The sequence below is a fragment of the Parambassis ranga genome, chromosome 16 (genome assembly GCF_900634625.1).
Source record: "Parambassis ranga chromosome 16, fParRan2.1, whole genome shotgun sequence".
Taxonomy (NCBI): domain Eukaryota; kingdom Metazoa; phylum Chordata; class Actinopteri; family Ambassidae; genus Parambassis; species Parambassis ranga.
In genome coordinates, this window is record NC_041036.1 from 432,954 (window position 1) to 449,471 (window position 16,518).

The following is a 16,518-nucleotide window of genomic DNA, read 5'->3' on the forward strand; positions in this document are numbered from 1 at the left end:
CACCTTTACATCCTGGGCAGTGGTTTGGGATCCTGAGGTCACCTGATCGTCAGCGTACTTACTTGTTCTGTTTCCGCAGCAGCACTCTGATCTGGTTGAACTCCGGCCTCTCTGTCGGCTCTTCGGCCCAGCAGCGCTGCATCAGCTGACCCAGTTCAGGGCTGTGGCTCTGTGGGTCGGTGGTGGGCCTCAAGCAGGGCCACTCCCCCAGAATCACCCGGTCCACGATCTCTGCAGCAACAGAACATGGAGGAGTCATTTCTGTAGAGAGAAGCAGCACACCTTCCTACCTCGTTACCTCGGACCCACAGAACTCACCCGCCCCCTAACTCCCCACACGCTCACATTCTGACAACAGAAATGTAAACCTGAGACGTCACCAGTCTGATGATCGTGCTGCTCGGAGTTTTGGTTCGTGTTCACGTAGCCGTCCTTTGCTCATTAAGCTGAAGGATGAAGAACAGACCTCAGACCAGCTGCTGAGGAACATCCTGCAGTCAGTCCAGCCCAAGCTCCTTGAGGCTTTTCAGGATATTAATAAGCTGAGATTTTGTGGGAAGCTCTCTTCATCCTCTCCTCTTTCTCCTGTGGTTTGGACAGAGAACCTGAAACTCAGTGGTTCCAGCTGGAATCATCTCAACACGACGAAACCGGAGCTCAGTCCACGGGAACAAGCCTCAATGGAAGCTTCATCCAGCTGGCAGGAGAAGAAAAAAGCACTGAATCCCTCTGTCTCCTCTCAGTCATACAGTCGCCCGAATGTCGTCGTCGTCCTCCTCCCCCTCCTCCTCCTCCCCCTCCCCCTCCTCCCCCTCCTCCTCCTCCTCCTCCTCCTCCATCAGGGTGTAATTGCTGGCTTCACTCATGTCATGTGCCGTCTCTGATTTTCCTCATTCAGACGTCGTCCCGACTCCCAACAAAATCACTCCAGATCCATCAGCTGCCTCTGTCCTCCCTGATTGAGGACTGATCACAGCAGCAGGTTCTGATCAGCACACCTGTGTTTTATCTTCTGATTAACAGCAGCAGCAGCATCTGGCAGTTTGACAGAGCATTTATTATGGAGGGAGGTCTCACTGTCTGAACTTTCTGCTGTAAAGGGGGCACTCTGGAGACAACCTATCAACATGGGCTCATGCAGCACAGCAATCAGACAGAACAGGCCGTCAAGCTGATAACACGGATTATTAGGGATGCACACTATGATCAGCAGACAGCAGTGTAAAAATAAGCCCGAGGGAGCAGCAGACAGGCGGACACTGACTGAGTGGAGTGTGGAGTGAGCTGACGCGTGGTCCGACCTGCTGCGGACTGGTCCTGGTGTCAGAACACAGAGCGGCCCCGTGTGTTGTGTGGCTGCAGACGGTTAGTGGGCGGGTGGTCATAACGTTGTGTGTCTGTGTTCGAAGGATGGGTCCTCTGGTGAATCAGAACATACCAAACGCTGATGAAAGGCAGAAGAACAAGTGAGCTCAGTGTGGACAAATCAATGGCTGATCGGCTGGTGATGGGGTTCAGAGCGGAGGGAACACGTCATTGATCTGACATGATCTGCCTCCAGCTTCTCCTCCTCCTCCTGTTCTTAGACACACTGGAAACCTGCACTAGCCAAACAAACCAGGCCTCATTCTTAAAAACCCGAGCTGCAGCCAGAACCCGTGGGTGTGCAGGAGGCGAGTCCTCCCAGAGCTCCACGCAGAGCGCAGAGAGGTCTGTTCAGCTGATGTCATCATCCTCAGACTGCGGTGTGCGCTCCACACTCATGGATTCTCATTTCAGATGTTTACCTTAACACTAGTCTCAAAGATGTCCTCTCTCTTTCCACATGATCTTTCTGTGATATTAACAGAGAACTCCCGTCCTCTGAGCCCCTGACCTGTGGGGGACATTCTGCAGACAGGCCAGACAGAATTGGGTCCCATGAAACCCAGAGGATTAGAGTTCACGGAGTGAAAATAATAATTCAGCTCATGTTCATCATGGTTTTACTGTTAGTGATGTCACGCAACACAAGCCGCTTCACTGCACGATCATATGATGGATTCTGTATTAACCAAAGGGGAAACAAACCTTTTGGGCTGAGTGAGTCTTCCAGGTAGAAGGTTCCTCGTCGCAACGCCACCTCCTGGAGGATGATCCCGAAGCTGAAGACGTCCCCCTTCTGTGTACCCTGGGGGGGAGGAGCCTCCAGCCGCAGCAGCTCCGGAGCCATCCACAGCTTCTCTGTGGGGAAGGGGCCAGGGTCAGAACCACGATAAACAGACAGCTGGTACGCTGGCTTCACGGCTCAGAGAGGAGACTCACGGGCATAGTAGGCGTGGGCGTCACTTCCTGAGTCGCTGTCGGAGTGAAAGCTGGACAGACCGTAGTCCGTGATCTTCAGGACGAAGCGGTTGTCAACGACACAGTTTGAGGACTTGAGTTTACCGTGAGAGAGGATGACACTGTTGTGAAGGAACACCATGCCCTGCAGGCAGAGAGACAGACAGGTACTGCAGGTGGACGGGGACAGAAAGCAGTCAGACACAGCAGGAGGCGGAGACACACCTTCACAATGTCATTGATGAGAGAATATTTAAACATCCAGTCCAGAGTGATGCTGTCGTTCTCCAGGATGTCCTGAAGACACAGAAAACAAGCAGAGCCCGGTCAGAGACACCGACAGAGACACAGAGACAGGCACAGAGACACACACACAGACAAGACACACAGAGACACAGACAGGCAGACAGAGACACACACAGACACAGACAGAGACACACACAGACAGACACAGAGACACAGAAAGGCACAGAGACGCACACAGACACAGACAAGACACAGACACACACAGAGACACAGAGACACAAGGCACAGAGACGCACACAGACACAGACAAGACACAGACACACACAGAGACACAGACAGACAAGACACAGACACACACACACAGACAGACAGACAAGACACAGACACACACACACAGACAGACAGACAAGACACAGACAGAAAGGCACAGAGACACACACAGACAGGTGCAGTCAGTCAGTCAGTGTGCACCTGCAGACTCCCTCTGGGACAGTACTCTGTGATGATGCAGATGTTGGGCGGGTCGATGCATGCTCCGATGAACCTGGTCAGGTGTTCGTTCTGAACGTCTCTCAACTGTGAAGAAAGACATGGAGGCTGCTCATTCAATCAGCTGGAACCCCAACATCTGGAACCCCAACAGCTGGAACCCCAACAACTGGACCCCTAACAGCTGGAACCCCAGCTAGTTATTATCGTCGTCTTTGTTCAGCTGGACCTTCATGAGGTCAGCACTCACGTGTTTGAGTTCAAAGAGGACCTTCCTGTTCAGCTCGATGCGTTTCCTGTTGGTGTATTTAATGGCCACGATGTTCCCCTGAAAGACAACACAAAACTGACTCTGAGACCCTGAACAACAACAACAACGATAACAACAACCACCGTCCGGCTGGCCATCAGCACAGCCGCCACCACAGAAGAAGGAGCAGCAACACTGACCTTGTAGTATCCTGTCTTAGCAAACACCTGCAGGTTTCCGTCTCCGGTCAGCAGGGAGCCGTAGTTTGAACCTCTCTGTAGGCAGACACAGAGTGAGAGGGTGTGTGTGTGAGTGTGTGTGTGAGTGTGAGTGTGTGTGTGTGAGTGTGAGTGTGAGTGTGTGTGTGTGTGTGTGTGTGTGAGTGTGAGTGTGTGTGTGTGTGTGCGCCTGCTCTAACCAGAGACAGTGTGATCCGGCTGCCGCTGCGCAGCACTTTGTCCATGTTGCTCATCTGGATGTCGTCCCAGAAAATCCTCCAGAGCTGAGCAAACAGCTCCTTCTCCAGCTTCATCCTCCTGAGGGACGGACAGAGACGGACACAGAGACACAACGTTTAGAAGGCTGAATTCTGTGGAAGTGTTCTGTGCTGTAACTCCTCTGTCTGTGGTGGACATAATAACTCTCACAGAGTTCCCTCAGGCTGTTTCCAGATGTTCTTCAGGAACATGAAGAACCAGCTCTGCCCTCAGCGTCATGCAGCAGAACCATCTGTGAAGGGACTGGGTCCTGCATGTTAGCCTGAGTGCAGACGGAGGCAGCTGCTCACCTGTAGATGAAGACGGCGACAGTCAGAGTCATGGTGAGGATGAAGAAGACCACCGTGGAGGCCATCTGTGTGATGGTGATGGTCTCTGTCAGGGAGAGGAGCAGACACCTGGTTTATGGTTGATTCATGCTGTTTGTCTTTTCATATGTTTGAACCTGTAACACTACAACTGTCCAGCTGTGGGTCCAGCTTATCTTTGACCAACATGTGCTACATCAGTGGTCCCCAACCACCGGGCCGGGGACCGGTACCGGTCCGTGGGTCATTTGGTACCGGGCCGCACAGAAAGACTGAGCAAAACATATATTTTTCATTATCTGAGTCTGAAAGCTGTTTCATTTATAAATCAATCAGATTCATCCGCCTGTGCCTTTAAGCACCTGCCCAGACGCTTGTCTCGGTCACGGGATACGGCCCCAAAATTAAGCCCACAAGCAGCAAAAATAAATAAAAAACAAACGTCTTTGGAGAGCTTCTTCAGAAAGGGGAAAAGGCCTAACGAGGAGACAGAAGAAGAGGAGCCTACCCCTTCAAAGAAAAAGAAACACGCATTTAAAAGACTATATCAGGAGTCCTATTTAAAATACGGATTTATTGCAACAGGTGATTCTCACACACCAAGTCCGCTCTGAGTGATATGTGGCGACAGACTCGCAAATGAGGCAACGAAGCCTTCAAAACTGCGAGACCGAGCACCCTGCATTAAAAGACGAGCCATGGAAGAAAACATGAACAAGAACGACTGAAGCAATTAATGACGGCCAAAACAAAATTACGGAGTGGACTGGACATAAGAAACACACTTCGGGTGTCATGTCTCCCATTATCCCTAGATGGGACCGCCTCATTGCTGAGAAAGCTCAAAGGCTCCCACTAATTAAGCATAAGAGTAAGAGTCTGTTTATGCACTTTTTTTTCTGTGCCGGTCCGTGAAAGTATTGTTTTACATGATACCGCTCCGTGGTGCAAAAAAGGTTGGGGACCGCTGTGCTACATCATTCTTTCAGTGTATTCCTGCTCTGACTGGTCTGTCCTGATCTTTCACACACTGACTTGCGAGGCAGGTGGGGTTGTCGTTCTTGAAGCCGCAGACGGGAACGTCCGGAGGACGGACTCCTCCCGGCCACTGCAGAGACGTTCCAGGAATGGCGGTCAGCCGCTCCTCCGAGCTGTTGTACACCATAACGATCTGCGAGGACGACACAGGTTAAAACAGACTCACAGCAGATCTGAGACTTGATGGTCTGATCAGGTGGGAGGACACGGACACTATCAGAGTCTGATGAAAGGGTGTCTGTGTGTGTGTGTGTGTGCACTCACCTGGTAGGCGCTGCTGTTGGTGTCGATCATGTCCCACAGAGCAAAGTTTGTCTCTCTGTCTCCGCTCTCATCCAGGTGGACCACTCCAGTCACACCTGAGGAAGACAGGTGGAGGTACAGAGGTCAGTCCAGGTCACAACTGGACAGTCTGAGGTCAACGGCTAATTTTACTGCCTATGTGCTAAAAAAGAAAGGCAGTAGTGGAAGAAACCGAGGAGGAGGAGGAGGACAGGAGGAAGAAGAGAAGGTGAGGAGGAGGAGGACAGGAGGAAGAAGAGAAGGTGAGGAGGAGGAGGACAGGAGGAAGAAGAGAAGGTGAGGAGGTGGAGGAGGAGGAGGACAGGAGGAAGAAGAGAAGGTGAGGAGGAGGAGGAGGACAGGAGGAAGAAGAGAAGGTGAGGAGGTGGAGGAGGAGGACAGGAGGAAGAAGAGAAGGTGAGGAGGAGGAGGACAGGAGGAAGAAGAGAAGGTGAGGAGGAGGAGGACAGGAGGAAGAAGAGAAGGTGAGGAGGAGGAGGACGGGAGGAGGAAGAAGAGAAGGTGAGGAGGAGGAGGAGGACAGGAGGAAGAAGAGAAGGTGAGGAGGAGGAGGAGGAAGAGGACAGGAGGAAGAAGAGAAGGAGGAGGAGGACAGGAGGAAGAAGAGAAGGTGAGGAGGTGGAGGAGGACAGGAGGAAGAAGAGAAGGTGAGGAGGTGGAGGAGGAGGAAGAAGAGAAGGTGAGGAGGAGGAGGACAGGAGGAAGAAGAGAAGGTGAGGAGGAGGAGGACAGGAGGAAGAAGAGAAGGTGAGGAGGAGGAGGAGGACAGGAGGAGCAGGAGGAAGAAGAGAAGGTGAGGAGGAGGAGGAGGACAGGAGGAAGAAGAGAAGGTGAGGAGGAGGAGGAGGAGGAAGAAGAGAAGGTGAGGAGGAGGAGGAGGAAGAAGAGAAGGTGAGGAGGAGGAGGAGGAGGAGTGCTGTGTGTGAGAGGAGCACCATCACAGGTTAATTACAGGTAATTAGCAATATGTGTGTGGGTGCGTGTGTTGGTTGGTGAGAGACTATTAGAACCCAGATGGCTGATCTCCATGGCAACAAAACAATTAGGCAGAGAGCAGGCAGTGATTGGTCAGAGAGGTCACGCATGGAGGAAACGTTCTCAACAACACAAGCGATAGCGATGGACGTAAAGACTCAAAAATAACAAAAGAACATCTTCTGAAAAACTATAATTTTGAACACAAACACATCTATGTTAGTGTGTGCGGAGGGGGAGGGGCCAGAGGTCATATAATGAGCTGAGTGTCCATGCGGAGCAGGCGGCGGTCGGAGGATGACATTTAGAGATGTGACCCCCCGCAGCTGAAATGTCAAAACACTGAGGGCTTATTAAAGTCATAAATACATGTAGACGCACACAGACACACACAGACGCACACAGACACACACAGACACACCCTTATTCCTGGAAAGAACTGCATCACTAACCAGGAACACAGCAACCATAAAAACACAGGGCAGAGTTTAGTGTGTGAGAGAGAGTGAGAAAAAGACGAGTGAAGGTCAACATGTAAAAAAATAAATCATTGATCAATGCTGATCTGACTCCTGGTAAAACTTAGCTCCGCCTCTTCGTTCCTCTTCTTCAGCCTCCAGCTTAGCATACAGGGAGAGCTTAGCTTAGCTTTGTCTGAAGCTAACACCGCGGCTCTCTACAAGCATTCCTGCGCTCTCAAACTTCCCAACACACACTGATCATCCTCTGATTGGTTCTGACTTCCAGTTTCTTTCAGACCATCTGTGTCTCCACGTCTGTTCATACAGACAGAACTCAGCGAGAGGCAACAAAAAAAAGAAGCCTGATGAAAACTACCAGAGGAAGGCGAGTGTGTGAGGAGCAGCTGCCTCATGTGAGGCCTCAGGTGTGTGTGTGTGCAGGTGCAGGACACCTAAACAGGCAGCAGACGGCTCACGCATCACGCTGAGAAGGATTTCCTGTGTCAGTCAGGAGGTCTCCGCCAACATGACGAAAACCTGTTTCTGTCCAGCACATCAGGTAAATCATGTGACCACACGGCGGTCAGGGATTGGCTAGAAAACAAAGTAAACACAGCGTAGACCTGCTGCCCGAAAGGAGAGAAAAGGCTGAGGGGCCTTCTCCTGGAGGGGGCGCTGTTGTTTCTGTAAACACTGGCTGAAACGACATAACTCTTCCTGTCTGCTGCACTGGCCTACTACACCATCTAGTGGTTCAAAGTGGCATTACACCGGGCTGTACTCAACAGCTAACGTGGCTGTGCTAGCTCTAAGCCCTCAGGCTGCTTCCAAAGGTTTGATTAGCAGGTCTGAGACGGCTAGCATGCTAATATTAAAGGTAGGGTCGGAGATTTTGAAAACTCAGTGAGAGTCAGCCAGATTTTGAAAGTAAACACACGCCCCTTTCTCTCGGAGCTCACCCCGAAGCCACACCTCCAACCAGTCTGTGACCTCGGCCCTCATGCACGAACCTCAGAGTGACAACCAGCCAACTATACACACAGGGGGCGCCTCGTAGGATTGGCTGATGTTTTTAGTGTTTTATAGCTTCCACAGATGATTCATATTCTTCGTTTTAAAGCGAAACTACTATATGTTGTAAAGATGTGTCCTTCAGTGCGTCAGGTGTGACCTCAGAGAGATCCGGTCTCTGTGGACACTGTCCATGTGTCCTTCAGCGTCTGTCTGTCACAGCAACCTGTTGTCAGATTGTGTTGTTTCCTCTGGAGGATGGTTTCTGTGAGGTCAGATTAAAGCCTGAACAATAGACGTGCTGTAATATTGGACTTCAAACAGGGTGAGAAGTGGCTGTCCATTAGCTAATGTAGCGGAAGCGACAGAGAGGAAGCTGTAATCTGATCTGCTATTCAGCCGGCTGCCTCCCTCCTCTCATGTCCCGTTCGTCATGGATGTTATCTCACATCGAATCTTATTAGCTGCTCCCCCCTCCTCTCATTCATGCCTTCCCCTGCTGCTGCACTCATTTTCTCTCCTCATGTGTCATATTTTTATAGCCTCTAACCTTTTTGTATTAATATGCGGCGGGGGGACACACACCTGACTGAGCGGTGACGACGCACAAACACAAACATTCTGACTTTAAATGAAAGACACGCTGCATCACAACAGAGGAGGGGACAGAACATTTTCAGGTACAGCCCTGTTTTTAGGACCCTGTTGTGAGGGGGGGGGGGGGCGTTGCCTGGTAACCAGCATCACCTCGGCTCGGTTTATGTGCAGCTTATGAATCAAAGATCAGAAACAGCTGACAAATCTCATTAGGTCTCTGCTGTTCTATCACACTGTCAGGGCAGCCAGCAGGACGCACAGCGTTCAGTAAATGGATGTTCTCTGCTGTCAGCTCCCTGACAGGAGTCCTGATGTGTTTGATCTGAGCCGTCTCACAGACGGAGGATTTCATCTCAGTAAAGTCCAGCAGCAGGAGACCCCGCCTCCTCTGACACATCCTTCACCGCTGCTTCCACCATGAACTCTGTTTACACTTTATCTAAGGAACCCTCTTCAGTCACATCAGGCCCGCCTGTCTGGTTCTGATCTTTGGACTTGTTTGTCTCTGTGCTCGTCTTCATGACCTCTGAGTTAAGCTGCTGTTTCACTCACACAGTGTTAATGAGGTGACTGAGTGGAGCCCTGTGACGACAGAGCCAGCCGTGAAGCTGAGAGCCTCCAGGCAGCAGATCGTCGCTGCATCCACACAGGATGGAGGTCCAGCAGCACAAACACAGGAGGACGCAACCAAACGATCCATCCACAGGGTCACGGGGAGCCCTCCAGAAGCCACGCAGGTTGAGAGTTACCCTAACATGCTGACCTGCAGCTGGTTTCTGTCTGAATAACTGTTGTTCTGCACACACGCACTCTGACTGCAGACCTGATGGAGCTGTTTTCTGTTATGCTGCAGTGAACAATGAAAACATCTCAGAGGCTGCTTCGCTTTCTGTTTCACAGCCTGTTTCTGAGCCTAAAGTTCAGACTGAATCACATTTAATTACTTGAGTAGTCCTCCTACATTGTGAAGAGAGAATCCTTCCTGAAAGAAACATGTTGCTCTGTAGTTATCAGCTCCTCACAGGTGATGCTGTGTGAGTGATGGGTCGACAGCGGGGCGAGCGGAGGGCAGCGGGTGGAGGAGAAACCAGGACAAGCGCTCCGGCTGAAAGGCAGCAGGAGGAGACGGCGCGGCTCTGCTTTCACACGATTAGATTTCCAGGCTATTTTTGGTGGATCTCAACAGCAGCATTACAGAAGGCTCTGACAGAGCCGAGCGCTGAATGAGAGACAGACAGAAGATGGAAAACATGGCGGGGAGGACGTGACGGCGGGGAGAAGGCGTGGACATCACACCGTTAATATATGGAGTCAGAGCATCATGGGTAAATCCACTAAACTAAAAACGTGAAGTGCAGAATCAGTTCTCTGAGGCTTCAGGTTACTCATCACCATGGTAACCAGGACAATGGTGGAGAAGCTTGTTGCAGAGGAAGGAGTCAACATCTGACAGCACAGAATATAAAAACACACAGTCTCAGAGACAGCTGCTTTGTTTTCATCAGTGTTTGTGACTTTTCTTCTTTTGTAACAGAAACCAGCGCGGCCTCGTCCCTGTCCTCACCTTCCTCCACACTGCTGACCTCTGACCCCAGACCCTTCAGAATGAAACTCCACCTCGTGTCTGTGGTCCGAGCAGACAGAGACACCGAGAGGCGGGCCAACCAGAACCGGGACCTGTGTGAGTGTGTGCTCTGTGTGAGTGTGTTCTGTGTCTGTGCTCAGTGTGTGTCTGCTGTGTGTGTCTGCTGTGTGTGTCTGCCGTGTGCTCTGTGTGTGTCTGCCGTGTGCTCTGTGTGTGTCTGTGTGTGTGTGTGCTCTGTGTGTGTGTGTGCTCTGTGTGTTTTGGAGCGGCTGCAGAAAGGGAAGTTGGTGGAGTTTGGTGTCATTCATCAGCTCTGCAGGCTGAACTCACTGACGCACACTGACCTCCCCTCATCCCAGAATAACAACTCACTCACAACACAATCACTCTGGATCTGTAGGTACCAGGGTTCAAAAACAGAGAACAGAGTTTTATGAGAAAAACACACAGTTATGAAATCTCGAACAAGTACCTGAGAAAAGTGTTTTTTTTTAAATAAATAAAAATTTGTCACGAATTTATGAGGGAAACGAATAAAAAACCCTCAGATTTACAAACATGTCTGAGATTTAATTTGTAAAAACATATTTAGTATGTATGAAGGCAGCCTGGCAGCGTTCAGCTCACAGTGTTGTGTGTCTGTTGACAGATTGTGAAACCCTGTGATTGGCTGAGAGACACAAACTGACAGCAGAGCGTCCTGCGGCCCCGCTCAGCCACCTGCATCTTATTAATAGACTCACATCATCAGTGGAACAATGGCTGTGGCAGCGAGCGGAAACCAACCCACATTTTCTCTGCTTCCAGAGAGGAAACATCTGCTGGGCCCAACACCTCCCGGCCAGCCTCAGACCATCCGACCCAGCAGGCTCAAAGGACAGACCCCCCCCTCTGTCCCTCTGTCCACCACACATGACTGACAGGTCAAAGAGGAGGAGCCCAGAGAGGAACAAACGACAGGACGTTACATCATCAAGTGCCTTGACGGGCTGATCTGACCGCGAACACCCACAATCCTCAGCGAACGTTCAAAGGAAGGCGAGACTTCTTTTGTGTTCTGAGGAACCTGAAGCAGAGACACAGGCAGTGGTTTGATGCCTGGCACACGCTCAGAGGCTGACATTCATCATCATCGTCATTTCCATGACATCACCACAGTCCTGTGTGTGAGAAGCACCGCTGTCAGCGATGTTGTTCCCTGAAGCTTCAGCAGAATCTGATCTGAGGACTGACAGGCTCAGACCGACGGGCTCGGAGTGCCTCCGTCAGCTCATTTCATCCAGCTGGCTCAGAGTTCTGGTCTGACGGTACAGTCGGGACCAGGTGAGGCCAGTCTCCTCTGTCTGTGTGAAGTACTGTTGTTTCTGCAGAGCTGACAGGATGAAACAGTCACAAACATCTCTGACCTCCAGCACGTCCACGGGCTTTTATTGTGAAAGAGCTGTGAAGGTAAATCATGTCAGGGCGCTGACGTCAGGCGGAGGCCTTCAAAGAGACGTGGGCTGCTTCTCCTGCATCTGCTTTCAATCAAACATGATGTTTTAATCCAGAGGAGGAGAGGAGGTCAAAGGCCGATCACCTGACACTGTGAGGTCATTTCCTCACTGTAACCAATCACAGCACAGAAAGGGTTCTTTTACTGCTGCATGTTTTTATCATTACAGAGGCGTCAGTTTTCTGTCAGCTGACGATGACCTCAGTACAAACCTGTTAAAGCTAACAGGCTCTTTATTACACAGCTCCAGATGTACCTCATGACGCTCCATCATGCTAACAGCATGCGGGCGGAGCAGAGCGTGACTGTAAACAACTTATATGTATCTAAGGTGCGTTTCATTTTTGTTGTCTCTTTGCTTGCTTAGATATTTACACAACTAGCAGCTAACAACACTTTTACTAATGTTATCACTAGCCAGATGCTAACTGAGCGGCTATAGGCCTGTACTGATGTTACTGTGACTGTAGTTCCTCTAATGTCCACAGGGGTAAATCACTGAACCTTGAAGCAGCAGCGGCAGGTGAAGGAGTGGCAGCAGGGTGAAGCAGCAGCAGGTGAAGGAGTGGCAGCAGGGTGAAGCAGCAGCAGGTGAAGGAGTGGCAGCAGGGTGAAGCAGCAGCAGGTGAAGGAGTGGCAGCAGGGTGAAGCAGCAGCAGGTGAAGCAGCAGGTGAAGCGGCAGCACATTAACACTGCAGATTGAACCCTGAAGCAGCGCCTCTGAAGAGCTGAACTTCTAAATGAATCCTCGCCCTCTGAGAGTTGTGACACCACTCGAGTGAGACGGCGGCTGACACGGAGGTCAAACTCATCACGCCTCGGTGTCCGGGTTATTATCTGTGAGAGCTCTTCTGATGAACAACAACACGGAGGAGATGCTGTTTATGAGCTCGGTGAGGTTTGGCTCTGTGATAACTGATTCAAGCCGGATTATTTCTCCACTGACAAACTGTGAGCCGTCTGTACTGTGGACATGGCTGCTGCTGTAGACCAGCGTTTGAGGGGGTGGAAGGGTTAATGAGGCTGAAAAGACACAATGAATGAATAAGTGGAGAGGCTGAGGAAACTCAGAGGAGGAGGTCAGGCGACGTGCTGAGGCACTCCCTGCAGGTTTTTACATGAAGCATTCTGAACATGTGGAGCTGTGAGCACCGTGTTGGTGTCAGAAGGTGTGTGTCATGTGACCAATGGCTCCAGTGTTTAGTTTGGTGATTGGTGATTATGCTAAAGGAGCAGACCATGTGCCTCAGGTACAGGCTTGTCCTCCATGTTAACACAGACAGCAGACAGGAAGTCGCTGATCAGGTGAGGGATTGTGGACCTGGTTGAGACGTGACTGTATTCATGTTCAGGGGCAGCAGGCCTCAGACCTTTAGCGTCCAGCAGCTGCAGACAAATGGTTTTTATTTCCTGCTGAGCTGATATCAGAACAAACTGTACGTTCCTGAAAGGATGCATGAAACCCACTGAGGGTGCAGCCGACGAGCTGTGAGATAAGAGCGCACAAACATCGCACAAAGAGGCCGGCAGGAGCCAAACACACACACAAAGCTCCGGGGCCTGAAGGGCGGCCAATCAGAGCGCTGCCATCACAAACAGCCGACCGAATAACCAGTGTGTGCACAGCGGAGGAGTCTGGATGATCAGATGCTGTGATCCACTCAGACTATAGTTTGCTAGCAGGCTAATGTTAGCTACTGTTATCACAAACACAAAGCAGATGCAGACTGACCGTGGAAGGTTCGATTCCACATCCTCTCGGTGACGTCCATCCCTGGCGGCTGGCTGCCGTGCGCCGCCATGCTTTCATTCAGAGCGTGAGCGTAGAGCATCAGGCCGTCGTAAAAGCCTCCAGCGATGATGTTCATCTTAAAGAGAAAGCCAGATGAGTTAACAGGCTGCTTTGTGTGACTTTGTGTTGATCAGCATGTTGTTGTGTGTCTGTGGAGCTGACGGAGGTTCAATCAACGAAGCAGCTGCTGGTTAGTGCATCATTACCCACAATCCCCTCTGATATCGGCTTTATAAAGGACAGCAGGAAACATGTGGACACCTGGGGACACAGACCTTGTCTGAAGTGGCTGCAGGACGTTGAGACGTTCAGTGACAGAAAAACATTCTTTATTTCACACACATCTGCGAGTTAGTTTATCATAAATGTATCAAATGTGATGTGAGAATATGTCCACATAGTTTCCCCTTGTAAATGAACATTACAGACACCCTGACTCCTGTCCTCATGTTGGACTTTCAGGGCTGCTTAGACAGTTCAGAGGAGGCAGAGGAGTCTGTGCTGCCGGCCGCTGAGCAGAGCGCTGCAGAGCCACTGACTCTGTGTCTTCCAGCATCTCGGCACCCTGCAGGTCAGCTGTGAAGGCAGATCCAGCTGTAATCACTGCTGAGGCTGATGTTTAGAATCAATAGGCTGGTTCCTGGAGTTGTGAGGACTCAGCCATTTGTCCTCGTTAACGGTGTAAAATGAAAGGAAAGGATGGAAGTGTTGCTGAGTGTCACTGATCGCTGTTGGATTGATCTGAGCTGAAGAGCAGAACGATCAGGAAAGAGGGAGGAAACCAGGACACCTGAAGACGTCCTCAGAATTCAGACTCTGATCTCTGATGATGAAGATGATGCTGAAGATGATCACACAGGTCATCACAGACCCTCCTGTCCACTGCCCTCTTGATGTATTCTGTTTCTCTGCTGCCAGATGTCATCATCGTGTGTGTGTTTGAAGCTAGTTAATCAGCAGCAGACAGGCAGCCGAGGGCAGCTAATGTGGTTAACACACACACACACACACACACACACACTGTATATTTGATAGAATTAGGTGTCTGGTTACAAACTCCCAGCTGCTCGTCATCAGCTTCGGTTTCATCCAGGACAGAGATGGTGCAGCAGCACAGTTAGCCTAGCTTAGCATCTGATCTGTAGCTCTGGGATGCTCTGGTCCTGTGTGTCCCCTGGAGGATGGGGGGGGGGGGCGTCTGGTCGGCCTGCTGGCTGCTCTGTCTGTCTGTTCCTCAGGTCTCTGTGTTGTTTTACACTGTCAGTGACGTGTTTGACGTTTCACACCAACGGCTGCTGAACTGAAGGATCCAGATCTCCTGAACCTCCAGAAGGCTAATGGCTACAGACCACCATGCTAACACTGCTAACAAGGAGCTCATCTGCAGTCTGCCTGAGAGACAGCTCACTGTGGAGTACTGTTAGACTGCATCGGGACCCGACACTCATGGAGAGGAGTTCCTCCAGTCAGGCTGCAAATCCCTCAAAGGGAAGGCTGACGATATCAGCAGCAGTGGTGCTACACAGATGAGAGGTGTGTGTGTGGTGACGGGATCAGCAGACTGATTAGCTGCTTAATGAGCTTTCCTCCATCTTTGAGGATGAGCGGCGCTATCAGGAACTGAACAGAGAGAAAGGCTCATGTCTCATCACATGTTCATGGTCTGCAGAGGAGGAACCCTGCTGGGACTTAACCTGTTTACCTGCAGCCTCATCAAACCCGACACAAAGTGTAGTGTCAAAGCAGACAGGAAAACAAACACACACGTCTCACCAGTGAGTCCTCGATGGTGTAGTTGAACATCCTCCGGGCGTCGGTCTTCAGGTTTCTGACGAACTCTCTGTACTCGTGGTTCTGAGGCTCTCTGTACGTCAGGATCTTCACGTTCTGGAAACAGGAAGAGGAGGAGCTTAAAACATCCTGACTGACACAAGCAGAACTGTCCACTTCCTGTTTATATACAAATGTCCAAGGCTGTCTGCAGTTCCTCCAGAGGGTGCTCTGGAGGACTTATTCTGGAGTGTCTGCAGAGCGCCCCCTGTGGGACAGAAGGTTCAGACAGTGGGACTCCCTCTGTGAGTGAGTGTGTGTGTGAGTGTGTGTGTTCTCCTCTCTCAGCTCAGTAACATTGACGGTGTCTCTGTACCTGGAAGGCCTCCTTGGCGATGGCGTCGTCCTCGTCCCCGCGGGCCCACGGCTGCTGGTGTTCAGAATTCAGACTCTTTGCAAACAAGTCGATGTAGAAGAAGACAAACTGCTCGTGAGGAAGGTCGGCCCGCCGGAAGTGAATCATCAGCTTCCTGAAGACGTCCATGGAGCAGCAGATGAACATGACTGAGAGAGAGAGAGAGAGGACGATGCTTAACACATGTATCTGTCTGTCTGTGTGTCTGTCTGTGTGTGTGTCTGTCTGTGTGTGTGTCTGTGTCTCTGTGTGTGTCTGTGTTTGTCTGTGTGTGTCTCTGTGTGTGTGTCTGTTTGTGTGTGTGTGTCTTTGTGTCTGTGTGTGTGTCTTTGTTTCTGTGTCTCTGTGTGTGTCTGTGTCTGTTCGTCTGTTTGTGTGTGTGTCTGTGTGTGTGTCTGTTTGTGTCTGTGTCTTTGTGTGTTTGTGTCTGTGTCTCTGTGTGTGTCTGTCTGTGTGTGTGTCTGTGTGTGTCTGTGTCTCTGTCTGTGTGTGTGTCTGTGTGTGTGTTTGTGTGTGTCTGTGTCTCTGTCTGTGTGTGTGTCTGTGTGTGTCTGTGTGTGTCTGTGTCTCTGTGTGTGTGTGTGTCTGTGTCTCTGTGTGTGTGTGTCTGTGTGTGTCTGTGTCTCTGTGTGTGTATGTCTGTGTGTGTCAGCTCTTCAGTTCTGTAGTCACAGTGAGAAAAAGCCATTAAAGCAGCAGCACATATTCGGTATCAGACCTGATCGATGAGTTATTGATTACAGCTCCTGTGACTGCAGTGTTGTCTTTGAATGGAGGTTACGGCCTTCTGCAGCGTTGCATTGTGGGTTGTAGCTTTAAATGAAGCAGCGATCTGTGCACTGTGAAACCTGATCGACAGCCCGTCTTATTGACGACGATGTCAAAACGTCTGAGTGTTAGCAGAGGTCTGACTCCGGCACGCTGACTCTGGAGTTTGGTGGTTTTCCCTCAGATCTGAGTCTG

At 50.8% G+C, this 16,518-nt stretch overlaps 1 protein-coding gene across 1 annotated transcript in view; it reads right to left on the reverse strand.

Moving 5' to 3' along the window:
* Positions 1-16,518, reverse strand: part of LOC114448223 (atrial natriuretic peptide receptor 1-like) — a 30,004-nt gene that overhangs the window by 1,781 nt on the left and 11,705 nt on the right. The window contains exons 3-16 of the mRNA XM_028425033.1: positions 15,517-15,704; positions 15,144-15,257; positions 13,311-13,446; positions 5,415-5,509; positions 5,148-5,283; positions 4,095-4,179; positions 3,726-3,843; positions 3,508-3,582; positions 3,308-3,385; positions 3,040-3,144; positions 2,548-2,619; positions 2,305-2,467; positions 2,071-2,223; positions 63-231 (exon numbers count right to left, since the gene is read on the reverse strand). Coding sequence (XP_028280834.1) covers positions 63-231; positions 2,071-2,223; positions 2,305-2,467; positions 2,548-2,619; positions 3,040-3,144; positions 3,308-3,385; positions 3,508-3,582; positions 3,726-3,843; positions 4,095-4,179; positions 5,148-5,283; positions 5,415-5,509; positions 13,311-13,446; positions 15,144-15,257; positions 15,517-15,704 — 1,687 coding nt within the window. The remainder of the gene's footprint in view (positions 1-62; positions 232-2,070; positions 2,224-2,304; positions 2,468-2,547; positions 2,620-3,039; positions 3,145-3,307; positions 3,386-3,507; positions 3,583-3,725; positions 3,844-4,094; positions 4,180-5,147; positions 5,284-5,414; positions 5,510-13,310; positions 13,447-15,143; positions 15,258-15,516; positions 15,705-16,518) is intronic.